Consider the following 17,603-nt stretch of genomic DNA (forward strand, 5'->3'; position numbering starts at 1 on the left):
CAGCCTCAGAGTGACCCTCCTGTCTCAGCCTCACAGGAGTGCAACCACACACCCAGCCCACTACCCGTCTTTAAAATATTGTCCCTGCAGCCCAGCGTGGCAGCGCACGCCTTTCATCCCAGCACTCGGGAGGCAGAGGTAGGAGGATCGCCCTGAGTTCAAGGCCACCCTGAGACTACATAGTGAATTCCAGATCAGCCTGAGCCAGAGTGAGACCCTACCTCAAAAAAAAAAATAATAATAATAAATATATAAAGTCTCCATGTTCACAGGCCTGACAGCAGTGTAGACAAAGGAATGGCCTTGTAGGTGTGACCAAGCAACACAGCATTGTCAACAAGGGCATTCCAGAGAATGAGGGGCACATGGGGCTCAGAAGTCCGCTCTGGGAAAACAGAATGAGGCGTGTGTGTGTGTGTGTGTGTGTGTGTGTACATGCATGGGGGGCATGTGCACATGCGTATGCCTACACGTGGAGGCCAGCAGTTGATGCCGGGTGCCTTACACAGTCATCCTCCCTTGCTTTTTTTTTTTTTTTTTTTTTTTTTTTTTTGGTTTTTCGAGGTAGGGTCTCCACAGTAGTCCAGGCTGGCCTGAAATGCACTCTGTCATCTCAGGGTGGCCTTGAACTCACACCAGTCCTCCTACCTCTGCCTCCCGAGTGCTGGGATTAAAGGCATGCGCCACCACGCCCGGCTCTCCCTTGCTTTTTGAGACAAGGTCTCTCCCTGAACCCGAAGCCTGCCAATCCAGCCACACTAGCTAGCCAGCAAGCTCCAGAGATCCTCCCGTCTCTGCCTCCACTCCCGTGCTAGGATTGCAGGCACGCACTGCTCTGGCCTGGCTTTTATGTGGGTGCTGGGACCTGAGCTCAGGTCTGCATGCCTGCACAAGAAGCACCCTGTCTCCCCTGAGCGAGCTCCCCAGCTGCATAGAATGAGGGGAGGGGAGAAAGATGAGTTTGATGGGGCAGGGAGTTTAGCAAGTGTCAAACCACACCAGCTCTCCGGGCCATGGTAAAGTTTTGGTTTTGTTCTAAGTCTCATGGAAGCTACTGGAAAGTTTTCTCTTCTATTTATTTATTTGACACAGAGAGAGAGAGAGAGAATGGGTGCGCCAGGGCCTCCAGCCACTGCAAACAAACTCCAGACACATGTGCCACCATGTACATCTGGCTAACGTGGATCCTGGAGAATGGAATCTGGATCCTTTGGCTTTACAGGCAAATGCCTTAATTGCTAAGCCATCTCTCCAGCCCTTCTGTTTGTTTGTTTTCAAGTTAAGAATCTCCTTTAATTTTTATTTTTTACTTATTTATTTGAGAGAGGGAGGAAGAGGGAGAGAGAGAATAGGTGTGCGAGGACCTCCAGCCACTGCAAATGAACTCCAGGTGCGTGCGCCCCCTTGTGCATCTGGCTTACGTGGGCCCTGGGGAATCTAACCTAGGTCCTTTGGCTTTGCAGGCAAGCACCTAAACCGCTAAGCCATCTCTCCAGCACCTGAATTCAAGTTTGTGTTCGGCACTTGTGTGTTAACTTCTGTGAGCTTTAGTTTCCTCCTCTGAAAAATGGGACTGGAGGGTACTAGAGGTGGCTTAGTGGTTAAGGAGTTTGCCTGCGAAGCCTAAGGACCCAGGTTTGATTCTCCAGGACCCACATAAGCCAGATTCACAAGGGGGCCCATGCATCTGGAGTTCATTTGCAGTGGCTAGAGGCCCTGGCAAGCCCATTCTCTCTCTCCCCGCCCCCTCTTTCTCTCAAATAAATTAATTAATTAAATATATTTTAAAGATAAAATAAGCCAGGTGTGGTGGCGCATGCCTTTGATCCCAGAACTCAGGAGGCAGAGGTAGGAGGATCGCCGTGAGTTCGAGGCCACCCTGAGACTACATAGTTAATTCCAGGTCAGCCTGAGCCAGAATGAGACCCTACTTCAAAAAAAAAAAACAAAAAAAAAAATAAATAAATAAATAAAATAAAATAAATAAAAATAAAATGGGACTTGAGCTACCGAAGGCCAATGTTCTGCACCCAGACAGGCTCCCTGGAGTGTGTCGCTAATGGCAGCTTAATATATATATGGCTTAGTGGTTAAGCACTTGCCTGTGAAGCCTAAGGACCCTGGTTCGAAGCTCGATTCCCCAGGACCCACGTTAGCCAGATGCACAAGGGGGCGCACGCATCTGGAGTTCGTTTGCAGTGGCTGGAGGCCCTGGCATGCCCATTCTCTCTCTATCTGCCTCTTTCTTTCTCTGTCACTCTCAAATAAACAAATAAAAGCAAACAAAAAATTGACATATCCACACAGCTCCTGGCTGCCTTCACCTTCATCGCCACCCATCTTCCGTCTCCGCTTTGTCTTCCTGACATGAACCCTATTCCCATTCCTGCTCTGCTGCACAACCTCCCGTGACTCCTGCAGCCCACAGGGAGACCCCACCACCACCACCCGCACCATCAGCCTCAATACCCAGCTGCATCACCTGCTCCCCCCATCCCGTTCCATCTTGGTGTGGAATGGAGCCCAGAGCTGAGGTTACACGGGTGGGGTAGAGATCAGCATGGGTCTCCGATTGGGATGGAGGCCTGGGGCAGGGGAAGGCAGACCCGGCTGGGGTGGGAGAGGTGGGGTGGTTGGGGAGGCCAACTCTGCGTGTGAGTCTGCTGGACTGTTCCTTTCTCCTCTTCCGTCTGGGGCAGTGGAGGAGCCCGTATTTGAATCTGTGTGGTCTCCTTAAGGTAGTTTTATCATTTGTTTGGTTTTTGAAGCAGGGTCTCATTCTAGCTCAGGACCACCCTGGAACTCACTCTGTTAGCCCAGGCTGGCCTCAAACTCACAGTGATCCTCCCGCCTCAGCCTCCCAAGTGTTGGGATTAAAAAGTCTGTGCAGCCGCACCCAGCCCAAGTTCCCAGTGCCGGCCGTCCCAGGCTTGGCCTTGCCCCGCACAGGGACTGTGTGTGTTTTTGCTTGCTTTTTCATTTCATTTCACTTTAACTGCTTTATTTTATCTATCTATTTGAGATACAAAGAGGCAAACAGAGAGAGAATGGGTGCGCCAGGGCCTCCAGCCACTGCAGACGAACTTCAGAAGCATGTGCCACCTTGTGTATCTGGCTTACGTGGGTCCTGGGGAACCAAATCTGAGTCCTTAGGCTTTGCAGGCAAACACCTTAACCACTAGGCCATCTCTCCAGCCAATGTCTGACAGTTTCATACATGTGTATAATGTATTTTAATAATATTCGCCCTTCCTGTGTGTGTGTGAGAGAGAGAGAGAGGGAGAGAGAGAGAGAGAGAGAGACCCTCTGAATTAAATTAGGGCCACTTGCATAAGCATTGACTGGAGCATGAGAAACATGACACCCTCCACCCAGCAACCCTAAGTGACAGTTGCTGGTCCAGGAGGAGAGGGGGGGAGGAGAGGGGGGAGGAGAGGGGGCCTCACAAGCCCCTCTCTATTCACGGTGGGATGCTGTCAGGCCCCGCCTTGTGCTGGAAGCCGCTTCTGCCGTGAGCTCTTGAGTGTAATAGCATCCATATATATCATGCCCAGAGGACTGGGTTCCCCAGCCTCCTGCTCTTGCGTTCTTTCCTCCCGTCCTCCGCAGGGAGCCATGGGCCTTGAGCGGAGTGGTATAGATGACCCACTCGGTGCCCAGCACAGCACGGCCATTCACTCTCGGCACTTTTTCCAGCCCTAACCTCTCTGCCTGCTGCAAAAAGACACGCCTATGACCTGGGCTGAGGGCAGCGCCAATCTGTGAAGATAAATATTTAGATGGCAGTTGTCTGTTGTTGTTTTAATGTTTTTGTTTATTTATTTAAGAGAGAGAGAGAGAGAGAGAGAATTGGCATGCCGGAGCCTCCTGCCACTGCAGTCGGACTGCAGACGTGTGAGCCACCTCGCATGCATGTGCCACGTTGTGCGTCTGGCTTACGTGGGATCTGGGGAGTTGAGCCATGGGTTCTTAGGCTCTGCAGGCAAGCACCCTCACCACTAGGCAAACTCTCCGGTTCTGTGCCTCTGGACTTAAGTGGGTCCTAGGGACTTGAACTCAGGTCATCAGGCTTTGCAAGCAAGTGCCTTTAACCACTGAGCCATCACCCCAGCCCAGTTGTTTGTTTTTGATATAAAGTCTTTTTGTGTAAGCCTAAGCCGGCCTTGAACACCATTTGCGTGCTTGAAGAACAGCGATGAGTTTGATGTGGCTGACTTCCACGTAGACCAACCCCACCCCCACCCCCTGTTCCTTCCTGGGTATGAAATGGGGCCCCACAGCTGAGGTTACGTGGATGGGGTAGAGGTTAGCATGGAGCCACCCCACTGGAGCAGAGTGGGAACCAGGGAGATTGGAAACAGATGAGGGCGTATGATGCTGAGGCACATACTTTTAGGGCTTTGTGGAGCTTGAGGAAGACTCTGGTGTGTGCTTAAGTAAGGTGAGAGCCGTGGAGGGTTCTGAGCTGAGGAGGGGCACGCTCCGTATTGTATTACAGGACCATCTCAGCTGGGTATAGTGGCCCCTACTAGTGATCCCAACACTCAGGAGGCTGAAGCAGGAAGATAACAATCCAGCCTGCACTGCATAATAAGACTGTCTCAAAAAGGCAAGCGGCGGGCTGGAGAGATGGCCTAAGCTTAAGGCGCTTGCTTACAAAAGCCAAAGGGCTCAGGTTCGATTCCCCAGGACCCATGTAAGCCACACGTACAAGGGGTACGAGGGGGCGCGCATGCGTCTGGAGTTTGTTTGCAGCGTCTGGAGACCCTGGCGTACCATCCTCTCTCCCTCTTCCTCTCTCTCCTCCTCTTTATCATATAAATAAAAATAAAATATTTTTTTACATATCAAGAGGGGGCCGGAGAGATGGCTTAGTGGTTAAGGTGTTTGCCCGCAAAGCCAAAGAATCCTGGTTCGATTCTCCAGGACCCACGTAAGCCAGATGCACAAGGCGGCCCATGTGTCTGGAGTTCGTTTGCAGTGGCTAGAGGCCCTTGTGTGCCCATTCTCTCTCTCTCTCTCTCTCTCTCTCTCTCCCCCCCCCTCTTTCTCTCAAATAAATAAGTAAATAAAATATAGTTTTTAAAAAATGGCAAGAGGGCTGAAGAGATGGTTTATGAGTTAAGGCATTTGCCTGCAAACCTAAGGACCCAGATTCAATCCCCCAGGACCCACGTAAGCCAGATGTACAGGTGGCGCATGCATGTGTAGTGCTTAGAGGCCTTGGCACACCCATTCTCTCTCTATCTGCCTCTTTCACTCTCTGTGAAAATAAATAAATTTTTTAAAACAGGCAAGAGTTGGAGATGCAGCTCAATGGGGAAAAAGTGCTTGACTAGAGCATGTCAGGCCCTGAAGTTCATCCCCAGCATGGCAAATAGTAATAATAATCACAATAATTAATAAGAAATGCTATTGCAGAGCTGGGGAAGTAGCTCAGAGGCACAATGTTTGCAGTGGGGTATGGTGGCTCATGCCCATCACGCAAGCTTTCAGGAGCCAGGGGAATTGTCATGAGTACAAGGGCCAGTCTGGGCTATACCCACTGAGTTCCAGTCCGTCGAGGGCCACAGAAATACCCTGCCTCAGAAAAAAAACAAAAACAAACCACAACCAAAAAGTGGTTAGAGCCGGGCGTGGTGGCACACGCCTTTAATCCCCCAGCACTGGGGAGGCAGAGGTAGGAGGATCACCATGAGTTCGAGGCCACCCTGAGACTGCATAGTGAATTCCAGGTCAGCCTAGGCTAGAGTGAGACCCTACTTCCAAAAAACAAACAAACAAACAAACAAAAAAAGGGTAGAGTGTTCACCTATCATTTATGTAAAGACCTGGGTCTTATCCCCCAACGCCGTAGTAGATAATAACAACAACGTTTGACACAGTTGAGCCGCCCTGTGTGTGGTTTCTACGTACGTGGTGTCCACAGGAAGAGAATCACAAAACTCAGGGGAAACCAACTTGCTCCTGTCTGAAGTATACAGGCTGCTTTTTCCTTGTTATGTTTTTCTTAGAGATACAGGGAGTGTTTGAACTGTACAGACCTTCATGGTGACCCAGAAATGTCAGAGTTTACAGGAAGCTGTGGGGCAGGGTCTGCACAAATCCTGCGCACAGATGGGAAGTAAATGCCTGTGGTTCCCTCACTGGTATGGTACTTACTTATTTATTTATATATTTACATTTACACTTGCTCTTAACCAAAAGACAGAGAAGCAGTAAGTATTTATTTGAGAGAGAGAATGAGAAAAAGAGGCAGAGAGAAAGAAACAGAGAGAGAATGAGTGTGCCAGGGCCTCAGCCAAAGAAAATGAATTCCAGACACATGGACCACCTTGTTCGTCTGGCTTTATACGGGTACCTGGGAATTGAACCCTGGTCCTTAGGCTTTGTAGGCAAGCACTTTAACCACTGGGCCTTCTGTCGAGCCCACAGATTCAGATATTTTGATTGTGTTGTGCAATGCTGGGGATGGATGTTCGTGCTGGCAGGTGCTCCACTGTCAACCCACATGGCCAGCCGTTCACTGGGGAATTCTAGACAGGAGCTCTACCACTGAGCCACACCCCCAGCCCCTCACTGTGGATTCTAGACAGGAGCTCTACCACTGAGCCACGCCCCCAGCCCCTCACTGTGGATTCTAGACAGGAGCTCTACCACTGAGCCACGCCCCCAGCCCCTCACTGTGGATTCTAGACAGGAGCTCTACCACTGAGCCACGCCCCCAGCCCCTCACTGTGGATTCTAGACAGGAGCTCTACCACTGAGCCACGCCACCAGCCCATCACTGGGGGATTCTAGACAGGGCTCTACCACTGAGCCACACCCCCAGCCCCTCACTGTGGATTCTAGACAGGAGCTCTACCACTGAGCCACGCCCCCAGCCCCTCACTGTGGATTCTAGGCAGGAGCTCTACCACTGAGCCACGCCCCCAGCCCCTCACTGTGGATTCTAGACAGGAGTTCTACCACTGAGCCACGCCCCCAGCCCCTCACTGTGGATTCTAGACAGGAGCTCTACCACTGAGCCACGCCCCCAGCCCCTCACTGTGGATTCTAGACAGGAGCTCTACCACTGAGCCACGCCCCCAGCCCTTCACTGTGGATTCTAGACAGGAGCTCTACCACTGAGCCACGCCCCCAGCCCCTCACTGGGGTATTCTAGACAGGAGCTCTACCACTGAGCCACGCCCCCAGCCCCTCACTGTGGATTCTAGACAGGGGCTCTACCACTGAGCCACGCCCCCAGCCCCTCACTGTGGATTCTAGGCAGGAGCTCTACCACTGAGCCACTCCCCCAGCCCCTCACTGTGGATTCTAGGCAGGAGCTCTACCACTGAGCCACGCCCCCAGCCCCTCACTGTGGATTCTAGACAGGAGTTCTACCACTGAGCCACGCCCCCAGACCCTCACTGTGGATTCTAGGCAGGAGCTCCACCACTGAGCCACGCCCCCAGCCCCTCACTGTGGATTCTAGGCATGAGCTCTACCACTGAGCCACGCCCCCAGCCCCTCACTGGGGGATTCTAGACAGGGGCTCTACCACTGAGCCACGCCCCCAGCCCCTCACTGTGGATTCTAGACAGGGGCTCTACCACTGAGCCACGCCCTCAGCCCCTCACTGGGGGATTCCAGGCAGGAGCTCTACCACTGAGCCACGCCCCCAGCCCCTCACTGTGGATTCTAGGCAGGAGCTCTACCACTGAGCCACGCCCCCAGCCCCTCACTGTGGATTCCAGGCAGGAGCTCTACCACTGAGCCACGCCCCCAGGCCCTCACTGGGGGATTCTAGGCAGGGGCTCTACCACTGAGCCACGACCCCAGCCCCTCACTGAGGGATTCGAGACAGGAGCTCTAGCACTGAGCCACGCCCCCAGCCCCTCACTAGGGAATTTTTGGCAGGAGCCCTACCCCTGAGCCATGCCCCCAGCCCCTCACTGGGGGATTCTAGACAGGGGCTCTACCACTGAGCCACGCCCCCAGCCCCTCACTGGGGGATTCTAGGCCACTAGTCTCTCAGCTTGGAATATTTTTCTCCTACTGATCACATCCCTCCTCTGTGAGACCTCAGCTTGACGTAGGACCTCCCAAAGCTCCAAACCAGTTAAGGGGACCTGCTCTGCCTTCCTCAGGCCACCCTCTTCGTACCTGTGCACGGAGAATGCCTTCTACCTATGACATATTTACTCATTGCACCCATTTCTTTCTTTTTTTTTTTTTTTTTTTTTGAGGTAGGGTCTCACTGCAGCCCAGGCTGACCTGATAGTCACTGTGTTTACTGTGTATCCTCAGACTAGCCTTGAACGAGTGGCGACCCTCCTACCTCAGCCTCCCAAGTGCTGGGATTAAGGGCGTGTGCCACCATGACTGCACGTGCATTTTGTTGTTGTTGTTGTTGTTAGAAAGTTTTCACTGCATCTGCTCCCCGGGCCTGGGCAGCCTGCCTGGCTCATCATCGGCCCCCAACCAAGCTGCGCGCCAGGAGACTGTGGGAAAGCAGGTCAGGCCAACCTCACAGGCAGGTCTCTGTTCTCGGAGTCTCGCTGGAAAAAGAACTATTCCTGCGCCTCGGCTTAGTCCTGGGTGACCCAGAACAGACCCGGAAATAAGGTTTCAGGCACAAGATGTCCCTCTTGGAAGTGATTCCAGGAAATGGGGAGGAGGGAGGAGGGAGGGGAGAAGGGAGGGTGAGTCACTGAGCAGGTTGCACCCTGTGGACACCTGGGAACTCGGGCTTCAGGGCAGGTTAACTGGAAGAAAGCTGGGGTAATGGTAGTCTGTGAAATCTTGGGTTCATGGGTGCTCCCTCTGCTGGGTAACTTTCTGCTGCTATGATAAAACACCTGAGATTAAATATATATATATATATTTTTTTTTTTTTCTGTTGTTGTTATTGCTGTTAGGAGGCCAGGCATGGTGGCACATGCCTTTAATCTCAGAGATGGGAGGATCACCATGAATTTAAAGTCCACCCTGAGACTACATAGTGAATTCCAGGGCAGCCTGGGCTAAAGTAAGACCCTACCTCAAAAAAAAAAAAAAAAAGAAAAGAAAAGAAAAGAAAAAAAGGGCTGGAGAGATGGCTTAGCAGTTAAGCACTTGCCTGTAAAGCCTAAAGACCCCGGTTTGAGTCTCAATTCTCCGGGACCCACGTTAGCCAGATGCACAAGGGGGTGCACTTGTCTGGAGTTCGTATGCAGTGGCTGGAAGCCCTGGCGCACCCATTCTCTGTCTCTCCCTCTCTCTCTGTCTGTCGCTCTCAAATAAATAAATATAAACCAAAAATTTTTTTTTTAAACTGAAAAGGAGGAAAGGTTTATTTTGGCTCATGGTCTGTGTTCATTCCAGGTTCACCTGGCCTCAGGCTTTGGGCCTGTGGAGAGGGTGAAAATTCTCGTAGGGGAGACGTAGTGGGCAAAGTTGCTCATAACATGGTAACAGATCGACAGGAAGGAAGGTGGGATTGCATGTGTCTTTGTTTGTTGGCTTGTTTTGGGGATAAGCCCAACAGACCCGACCTTTTATGTGGGAAGATTGGTGTCGGGGGGGGAGGTAATTGGCACACCAGGGCCTCCAGCCACTGAAATCGAACTCCAGACGCTTGCGCCACCTAGTGGGCACGTGCGACCTTGCGCGCTTGGGTCACCTTGTGCATCTGGCTTATGTGGGATCTGAAGAGCCAAACATGGGTCCTTAGGCTTCTCAGGCAAGCGCCTTAACTGCTAAACCATCTCTCCAGCCCACGTGTGTCTTTATGCATGTTCATGTGCGTGTGTTGGCACACGTGTGTGTGTGTATGTGTGTGTGTGTGTGTGTGGGCAGGAGCTTGACCTCGGGTATCTCCTCCCTCACTGTCCACCTGGCTCACTGAGACAGTCTCTCACTTGAACCCAGAGCTTGCCTATTCGTCCAGTGTAGCTAGCAAGCCTGCCCTAGAGGTCCCGCGACCATCTCCCCAGCGCTGGTATGCACCACACCAAACATGGCATTCATGGAGGTGCCGGGGATCCATACTCAGTCTTCACACTTATGCTGCTGCAAGCACTTTGTCAAATGAACCATCTCTCCAGCCCTGGGCTTTCCCCGTTTTCTAAATAATAGTAATATTATTATTATTATTTTAAAGAGAGAGAGAGAGACAGAGAATTGGCACACCGGGGCCTCAGCCACTGAAATTGAACTCCAGATGCTTGCGCCACCTAGTGGGCACGTGCGACCTTGCGCTCTCTGCACCTTCGTGCGTCTGGCTTACGTGGGATCTGGAGAGTCGAACATGGGTCTTTAGGCTTTGCAGGCCAGCGCCTTAACTGCTAAGCCGTCTCTCCAGCCCTTTTCCTGTTGTCTTTGAGGGTCTTGCTGTGTGAAAAGCAGGGGCATGGCTGTACACACCTCTCCCCCATCTCTGAGAGGGGGGGAGGAGACAGGAGCATCCCTGGTCAACCATTCTAACTGAAAAGTGGTGAGGGCTCGTGAAAGACTGTCTCTGAGAAATAAGACAGAAGAGTCAAAGGAGAGGGATCTCCTTGCCTTTCTTTCTCTGGCCTCCACACAAACGCATGCCCATGCCCACACATGTGTACGCGTGCACACACCAAAAGAAAAGGAAGGACCCAGGCATGGATGCACACGCCTTTAATCCCAGCACTCGGGAGGCAGAGGTAGGAGGATCACCGTGGGTTCGAGGCCACCCTGAGATGACATAGTGAATTCCAGGTCAGCCTGGGCCAGAGTGAGACCCTACCTTGAAAAACCAAAATGAAGAAAGAAAAAGAAAAGGAAGAGAGGGAGGGAAGGAAGGAGGAAGGGCTGCTGGGAAAATAGCTCAGCAGATAAGGACACGTGCAATTTAAGCATGAGGACCTCTCGGCCAGAGGCCGCCGAGTTCAACTCTCCAGGACGCATCTAAAAAAGACGGTACATGGCCCCACGTGTCTGTAACCCCGGTCTGGGGTGGGGCACAAAAAGGAGGGAAGGAAAAGAAGATGTGTATAAAGGAAGCAGCAGAGGACTGTGGTGGCGCACGTCTTTAATCCCAGCACTCGGGAGGCAGAGGCAGGAGGATCGCCGTGAGTTTTGAGGTCAGCCTGGGCTACAGTGAGACCCTACCTCGGGGGAAAAAAAAAAGTCTATAAAGCACCTTTGGTTCCATACAGCAGGAGGTTGACAGAACTGAACCCAGTCATGTCAGCTCACCCACCACCAGGCACCCCAACCTGTGCACCCACCCCCGAAGGCACCTTCCGTTCCCCACTCTCGCTCTTTTCTTCTAGCATCCTGGCCACAGTGGGGACGGAGTTTGACCTGCGGACCCTGAGGGCGGTTCGAGTGCTCCGGCCGCTCAAGCTGGTGTCTGGAATCCCAAGTGCGTGAGTTTCGACCCTGCCCCCGTGTGGGGGTGGGGGAGGGGTGCTCTGCTTGGGGGTGGAGGGAGTCCCCCAGATCCTGTCCTCTCCTCAGGGAGGCTCCCAGGAACCAGTCTGTGCTGGTGGTGTTAGGTGAGCCCCGAAAACAAGGCACGAGCCCCCGCCCGTTTGCGGAGCACCTGCCGTCTAGCAAAATAAATCTCCCGTGGCGCCCACGCACAGCCTGGCATCCAGTGCTGCTCTCCCGAGGGGGGAAGCGGGGCTCGGAGGAGCTGAGGGGCTGGAGTGGGGTCATGTGAACGAGAGGAATTAGTAAGTGGGGTTCCAAGCCTGGGGCGGGGCGGGGGGGGGGGTTGCTGAGATGGGTGACAGTAACGGTTGTCACTGGTACGTGACAACCCTATGTTACGGGGTCTCCTGAGCTCTCATGCTGCAGGGACACATGCACTCCCTGGAGGTAGCTGCCACATGCCAACTCAGGATTCAGTTGCCCAAACACAAGAGGGTTACTTCTGCCCCACAGCCCCCTTACTTGATAATAATTTATAAAGTCCTTATTCTGTCCCAGGCTCCGTTCTACATTACACACTCAGTTCACCTTCATAACCGACTAATAGATGAGGTCTTGTTATTTCACGATTGTTTAATTTTTTTTAACTTTATTTTTATTTATCTGAGAAGGGGGGAAGGCAGAGAGAGAATGGGCAGCCACTGCAAACGAACTCCAGACGCATGCGGCCCCTTTTGCATCTGGCTTACGTGGGTCCTGGGAAATTGAACCAAGATCCTTTGGCTTTGCAGGCAAATGCTTTTAACCACTAAGCCATCTCTCCAGTCCTATTTTTTTTTTGTTTAATTTTTTATGAGAGAGAGAGAATTGGCACGCCAGGGCCTTAGCCACTGCCAACCAACTCCAAACCACCTATGCGTCACCTTGTGCATCTGGCTTACGTGGGATCTGGAGGGTCAAACCTGGGTCCTTAGGCTTCACAGGCAAGCACCTTAACCACTAAGCCATCTCTCCAGCCTGCACGTGTGCCAACTCTTGACCGCCAAGGACAGTCCTGCAAAGGTGAGGGGTGGCAGGGAGCCTTTGGCGCCCATTGAAGCTGGAGGGTTTCAGCCTCAGCAGGCCCCGGGTGGAGGCTGGGTCCAACAGTACCCACTGCCTTAACCACTCCACACCCTGGCTCATTGGTGCCCTCGCATTACAGGCCCCTCCTCAGTGTGGCAAAGCCCTCTAGGCTACCATGACATGTTCCCTCTGACCATGGTCCAGAAGTTTTTCTAATCTAGAATCAAAGTGCTGGGCATGGCAGCCGTGCCAGTGACCCCAGCGCCTGCCCATCATCCCAGCATGTGCCAGGCGTCCCAACACCTGCAAGGCCAAGGCAGGACAAGCGCAAGGCGGTAAAGAGCTTGCCCTACCATCAAAATAAAAGAGAGACCGATTGAGAAGGGGAAGGGACATGATGCAGAATAGAGTGTCAAAGGGGAAAGTGGGAGGAGGGAGGGCATTACCATGGGATATTTTTTATAGTCATGGAAGTTGTTAATAAAAATTTGGAGGGGAAAAAAAAAATAAAGAACTTGTCCTACATAGGAAGACCCTGTCTCAAAAATGACAACCACAGAGCCAGGGGTGGTGGTGGCGCACATCTTTAATCCCAGCACTGGGGAGGCAGAGGTAGGAGGTATCACCATGAGTTCAAGGCCAGCCTGAGACTACATAGTGAATTCCAGGTCAGCCTGGACTTGAGTGAGACCCTACCTTGGGGAAAAATAAAAATAAAAATGACAACAGCAAAAACAAAAAAAGCAAAGCCGCAGCTGGAGGACCCACGTTGGAGTCTCCAGATCCCACGTTAAGCCAGACACACAAGAGGTGAGGCAAGCGCAAGGTCGCGCGTGCCCACTAGGGGGCGCAAGCGCCTGGCGTTGGATTGCAGCGGCTGAGGCCCTGGAGCATCAAATTCTCTCTCGCGTTCTCTCTCTAACATAATAAAAAAGCAAAACCCTGATCTGTCTTATACATGTTAATTTTGGCCACAGGCGTCCCTAATGCAGCCACCCCTCCCCCCCCCCCCCCCCCGGATCCAGAGATCCACAGAGCCTGCGTGTTGAGATTGAAAATGCCCATCAGGATGGAATACACACGGGCTTGCCCTTGTCATTTCCTAAGCAGCGCGGTGTGACAGCTGTTTGCGTGTTGCTCACCTACAGAAGGAAGATGCAGGGCTGGAGAGATGGCTTAGCGGTTAAGCGCTTGCCTGTGAAGCCTAAGGACCCCCGGTTCGAGGCTCGGTTCCCCAGGTCCCACGTTAGCCAGATGCACAAGGGGGGCGCACGCGTCTGGAGTTCGTTTGCAGAGGCTGGAAGCCCTGGCGCGCCCATTCTCTCTCTCCCTCTGTCTTTCTGTGTCTGTCGCTCTCAAATAAATAAATTAAAAAAAATTTTTTTTAATTATTTAAAAAAGAAGGAAGATGCACAGGTCCTTTGCAAATTGCAGCCCCTGTTACGTAGAGGACTTGGGCATCTGCAGATACGGTGACCTGTAGGCAGGCGTGAGGGGTGGGTGCGGGCTCCCAGAACCAGCCCGTCACGGGTACTGTGCATGGCAGAATATACCAGTGGCTCCAGTCGTGGGATTTGACCTGCTTCCGAGAGAGTAAGAAGTTGGGTCGTGGAGGGCGGGAAAGAAAGAAGGAAAGGAAGGGTTACATGGAGCCTAGTGGGAAGAAATTACGGAAAGACGCTCATCTTTGGCCTGGTAGATTTGAGAAAACAGCACCCCTGCCTGGGAGAAATCTGTCCAACACCCCCAAAAGATGGCTCAACTCTGAGTTTCGTCACCAGCAACTCATCAAACGAGACAGTGTCGACAAATACCTTTTTAGAACATTCTAAAATTTAAAGGGCTTAGCCAGGCATGGTAGCGCACGCCTTTAATCCCAGCACTCGGGAGGCAGAGGTAGGAGGATCGCCGTGAGTTCGAGGCCAGCCTGAGACTACAGAGTGAATTCCAGGTCAGCCTGGGCTAGAGTGAGACCCTACCTCGAAAAACCAAAATAAAAAATATTTTTTAAAAAGTGCTTTAAAAAAAAAACAAAACTGAAGGACTGGCTCTCTCATGATGAGGCCCAGCTTCTGGAGATCGTACCATCACCCTTGGCTGGCTGTCCCACCCCCCAGCTGGGTTCCCTGGAAGTGTCCCTGGGCCGGGCTGGGGCGCCGGCTCACAGCCACCTCTCTGTGTCTCCCCTAGGTTTACAAGTTGTGCTGAAGTCCATTATGAAGGCAATGATCCCCCTGCTGCAGATCGGCCTGCTCCTGTTCTTTGCGATCCTTATTTTTGCAATCATAGGGTTAGAATTTTATATGGGAAAATTTCATACCACCTGCTTTGAAGAGGGGACAGGTAGGTCCATGCGGCATGATGTGAGTTTTGTCGCAATTTCTTCCTCTTGCCACTTCTGAGACTCGATCTTCAAACTGCCGGGGAGGGGGGGGGGGGGGCGAGGGGAGGGGCCGAAGCAGAGAAGAGCCCTGGCCAAGCATGGCTTCCACCCCCAGCAACACAAAAGCAAAATGGGGCTGGGGAAATGGCTTAGCGGTTAAGGCGTTTGCTTGCAAAGCCTAAGGACCCCAGTTCGGTTCCCCAGGACCCACGTAAGCCAGATGCACAAGAGGGCACATACGTCTGGAGTTCGTTTGCAGTGGCTAGAGGCTCTGGTATGCCCAGTTTCTCTATATATCTGCTTCTTACTCTCTCTCAAATAAATAAATAAATACATAAACAAATCAAAAATATTTTTAAAAAACAGCCAGCCTGCAGGGAAGCAACAAGCCGGATTGCCCGTTAATTCCTTGATTGTTGCTATAGTTTTGGGTTGGGGACCCTACAAGGCCACCCAGAGGACAGATAGGTCATTGGGGATTGGCCCCAGCCCAGCTCACGGTACAGGCAGTAAACATGGGGTGATACAGGATAAGGACCATGAGAGGCCTTGTCCAATCAGAGCCCAACATCTCCCAGGATCCTGCCCCATATAATTAGAGCCCAGCACTCCATTGTGTTCAAATGAACCCTTCAGTGGCCCTAGACCAGCCAGGCCTGGGGTTGCAGCCAGCAGAGCCCTGTGGGAGACACACCCCTGGGGCTCAAGCCTGAGGCAGAGCAGGATCCCTGTGTCCCCCCACTTAAGAGACCCAGGCTCTCCTGACGCAGCTCCTGATCATTAACTAGCTGTCCAAACTCCAGTTGCCTAATGTCCCAGAACCAAGGAGACACAAGTCAGAAAGTGTTCGGGTAATTCACTGCCCAGACCGCCTGCCCTGTCTTCCGGCCTCGCGGGTCCTGGCCGTAGAATGGGATTGAGGGAGGAAGGGTTGAAAGCCAGAGTCAGAGAGGCCTGGAGACGACTTCACCCCAACCTCCCAACCCAGTGACCCCCCACACACACCTCCAAGGCCCACACAGGAAGCTCTTGTGGCCTGTCCCCTCACCTCCCCATGGGGAAGGAAGGACCACTGGGGAAATTATTCTAGAAGGAAGGTCAGAGCTTCATTTCTTCTTTTCCTCTTGCTTTCCCTGTCTCCTTTCCTGGGCTTGTGAAGTTTGCTCAATATGGAATGTCCTAATTATTTCTTTCTCCAATGAAGAAGGTGTTAATTGAGGCACATCTATTCCTGCACCTGGCCATAGCCAGACGGAAATGAGAGAACGAGAGAGGAGAGGAGGGAGATAGGGAAAGCAGAGAAAAGACAGTCTCTCCTCCTGGCTCTTCGGGTTCTATGAAGTTTCTCAGATGTTTTCGTTGCGTTTCTTTTGCTCTGTTTTCCATCCTGGGCTGGCTGTGGGTCTGAAGGGGGTCTGTGGGGTCGGGGTGGGGGACAGATAGAGGCGGGGCCACGGAAGGATAGAGAGACAGCCTCGATTCAGGAGGAAAGCTGAAAAAGCTCCCAATTAAAAATATAAGTCATGTGAGTAAGCAGCAGATACAGACAGACACCCAGGCGGCAGGTTAATTTTAAAATGTATTTATAACCCAGTTCTTCTGACTCTGGGGGCCGGGAGTGGGGGGGGGCTGCGTTTCTAGCCTCAGCCCCCGGGGAGTGTTTCGCGTCGGTGGCTGGGGTTGAGAGGGACAAGTCAGAGAACACCTTTGGGTGCCTCTAAAGATAGACGGGTTCCCAGTCGTGTTCCGCGGCACGGGGAGCCCACTTCTTGTCACTGTCGCCCACTCCCCACCCTCAACACTCAGAAAATCCAAGACAAAGTAAAATTTTTTTTTTTTCCCCTAAGAGCTTCCCCCCCAAAAAAAAAAAAAAAAATCCTTGGAGGAACAGGGCCCTTCTTGGTAGCCATTTGTGGCCATGAAGGCTGATGTGTGATCCTGTCCACACACCTCCCCCACAACATAGGAAAATTTGAAGGCTGCTAAGAGCCTGAAAAAAAAAAAATGGGGACATCTAGATTAACCGGGTTACCACAGAAAGGCCGCACGATTTGGGCTGTAGGTAGGGATGGAGAAGGTTGTAGACAGGTGACCTTCCCAGCCAACAGTGCCTTACTTATAACCCTGCTTCCACCCTGCCTGAGGCCTGTGTGTGTATATATATATATATATATATTATGTTTATTTATTTATTTGACAGAAAGAGTGAGAGAGAAAGAGAATGGGCAGGCCAGGACCTCCAGCCGCTGCAAACGAACTCCAGACGCATGCGCCACCTTGTGCATCTGGCTAACGTGGGTGCATGGGGAGTCGAACCTGGGTCCTTTGGCTTTGCAGGCAAGCGCCTTAATTGTGCTAAGCCATTCCTCCAGCCCCTGAGGCTTATATTTAAAAGAGCTTGCCTTCCTGCTCATTTTCTGTTTGGTTGTTAACTGGTTTCCTTTTTGTTTCATTATTATTATTATTATTGTTATTGTTATCATTAGAGAGAGAGAACCGGCACCCGTTACTAGAATCAAACTCCAGACGTGTGCACCATCATGTGCACATGCATGGATTGTGCTATGCGTCTGGCTTATGTGAGAGCTGGAGAGTCGAACATGGGTCCTTAGGCTTCACAGGCAAGCGCCTTAACCCACTAAACCATCTCTCCAGCCCTCTGCTTTGTTTTGGGACAGGGGTCTTATTTTGAGACAGGGTCTCACGCAGCACAGACAGGCCTGGAACTGCTGACCCTAATGCCACCGAGTCCTGAGCACCAGAACGGCAAGAATGTGCGACC

At 52.1% G+C, this 17,603-nt stretch overlaps 1 protein-coding gene across 1 annotated transcript in view; it reads left to right on the plus strand.

The window, feature by feature from the left end:
- The window catches only part of Cacna1a (calcium voltage-gated channel subunit alpha1 A), a 256,875-nt gene that overhangs the window by 132,342 nt on the left and 106,930 nt on the right, over positions 1-17,603 (plus strand). Inside the window, 2 exon segments of the mRNA XM_045139418.1 lie at positions 11,271-11,362; positions 14,629-14,801. Coding sequence (XP_044995353.1) covers positions 11,271-11,362; positions 14,629-14,801 — 265 coding nt within the window.

The sequence above is a fragment of the Jaculus jaculus genome, chromosome 21 (assembly GCF_020740685.1).
Source record: "Jaculus jaculus isolate mJacJac1 chromosome 21, mJacJac1.mat.Y.cur, whole genome shotgun sequence".
In the NCBI taxonomy this organism is placed as follows: Eukaryota; Metazoa; Chordata; class Mammalia; order Rodentia; family Dipodidae; genus Jaculus; species Jaculus jaculus.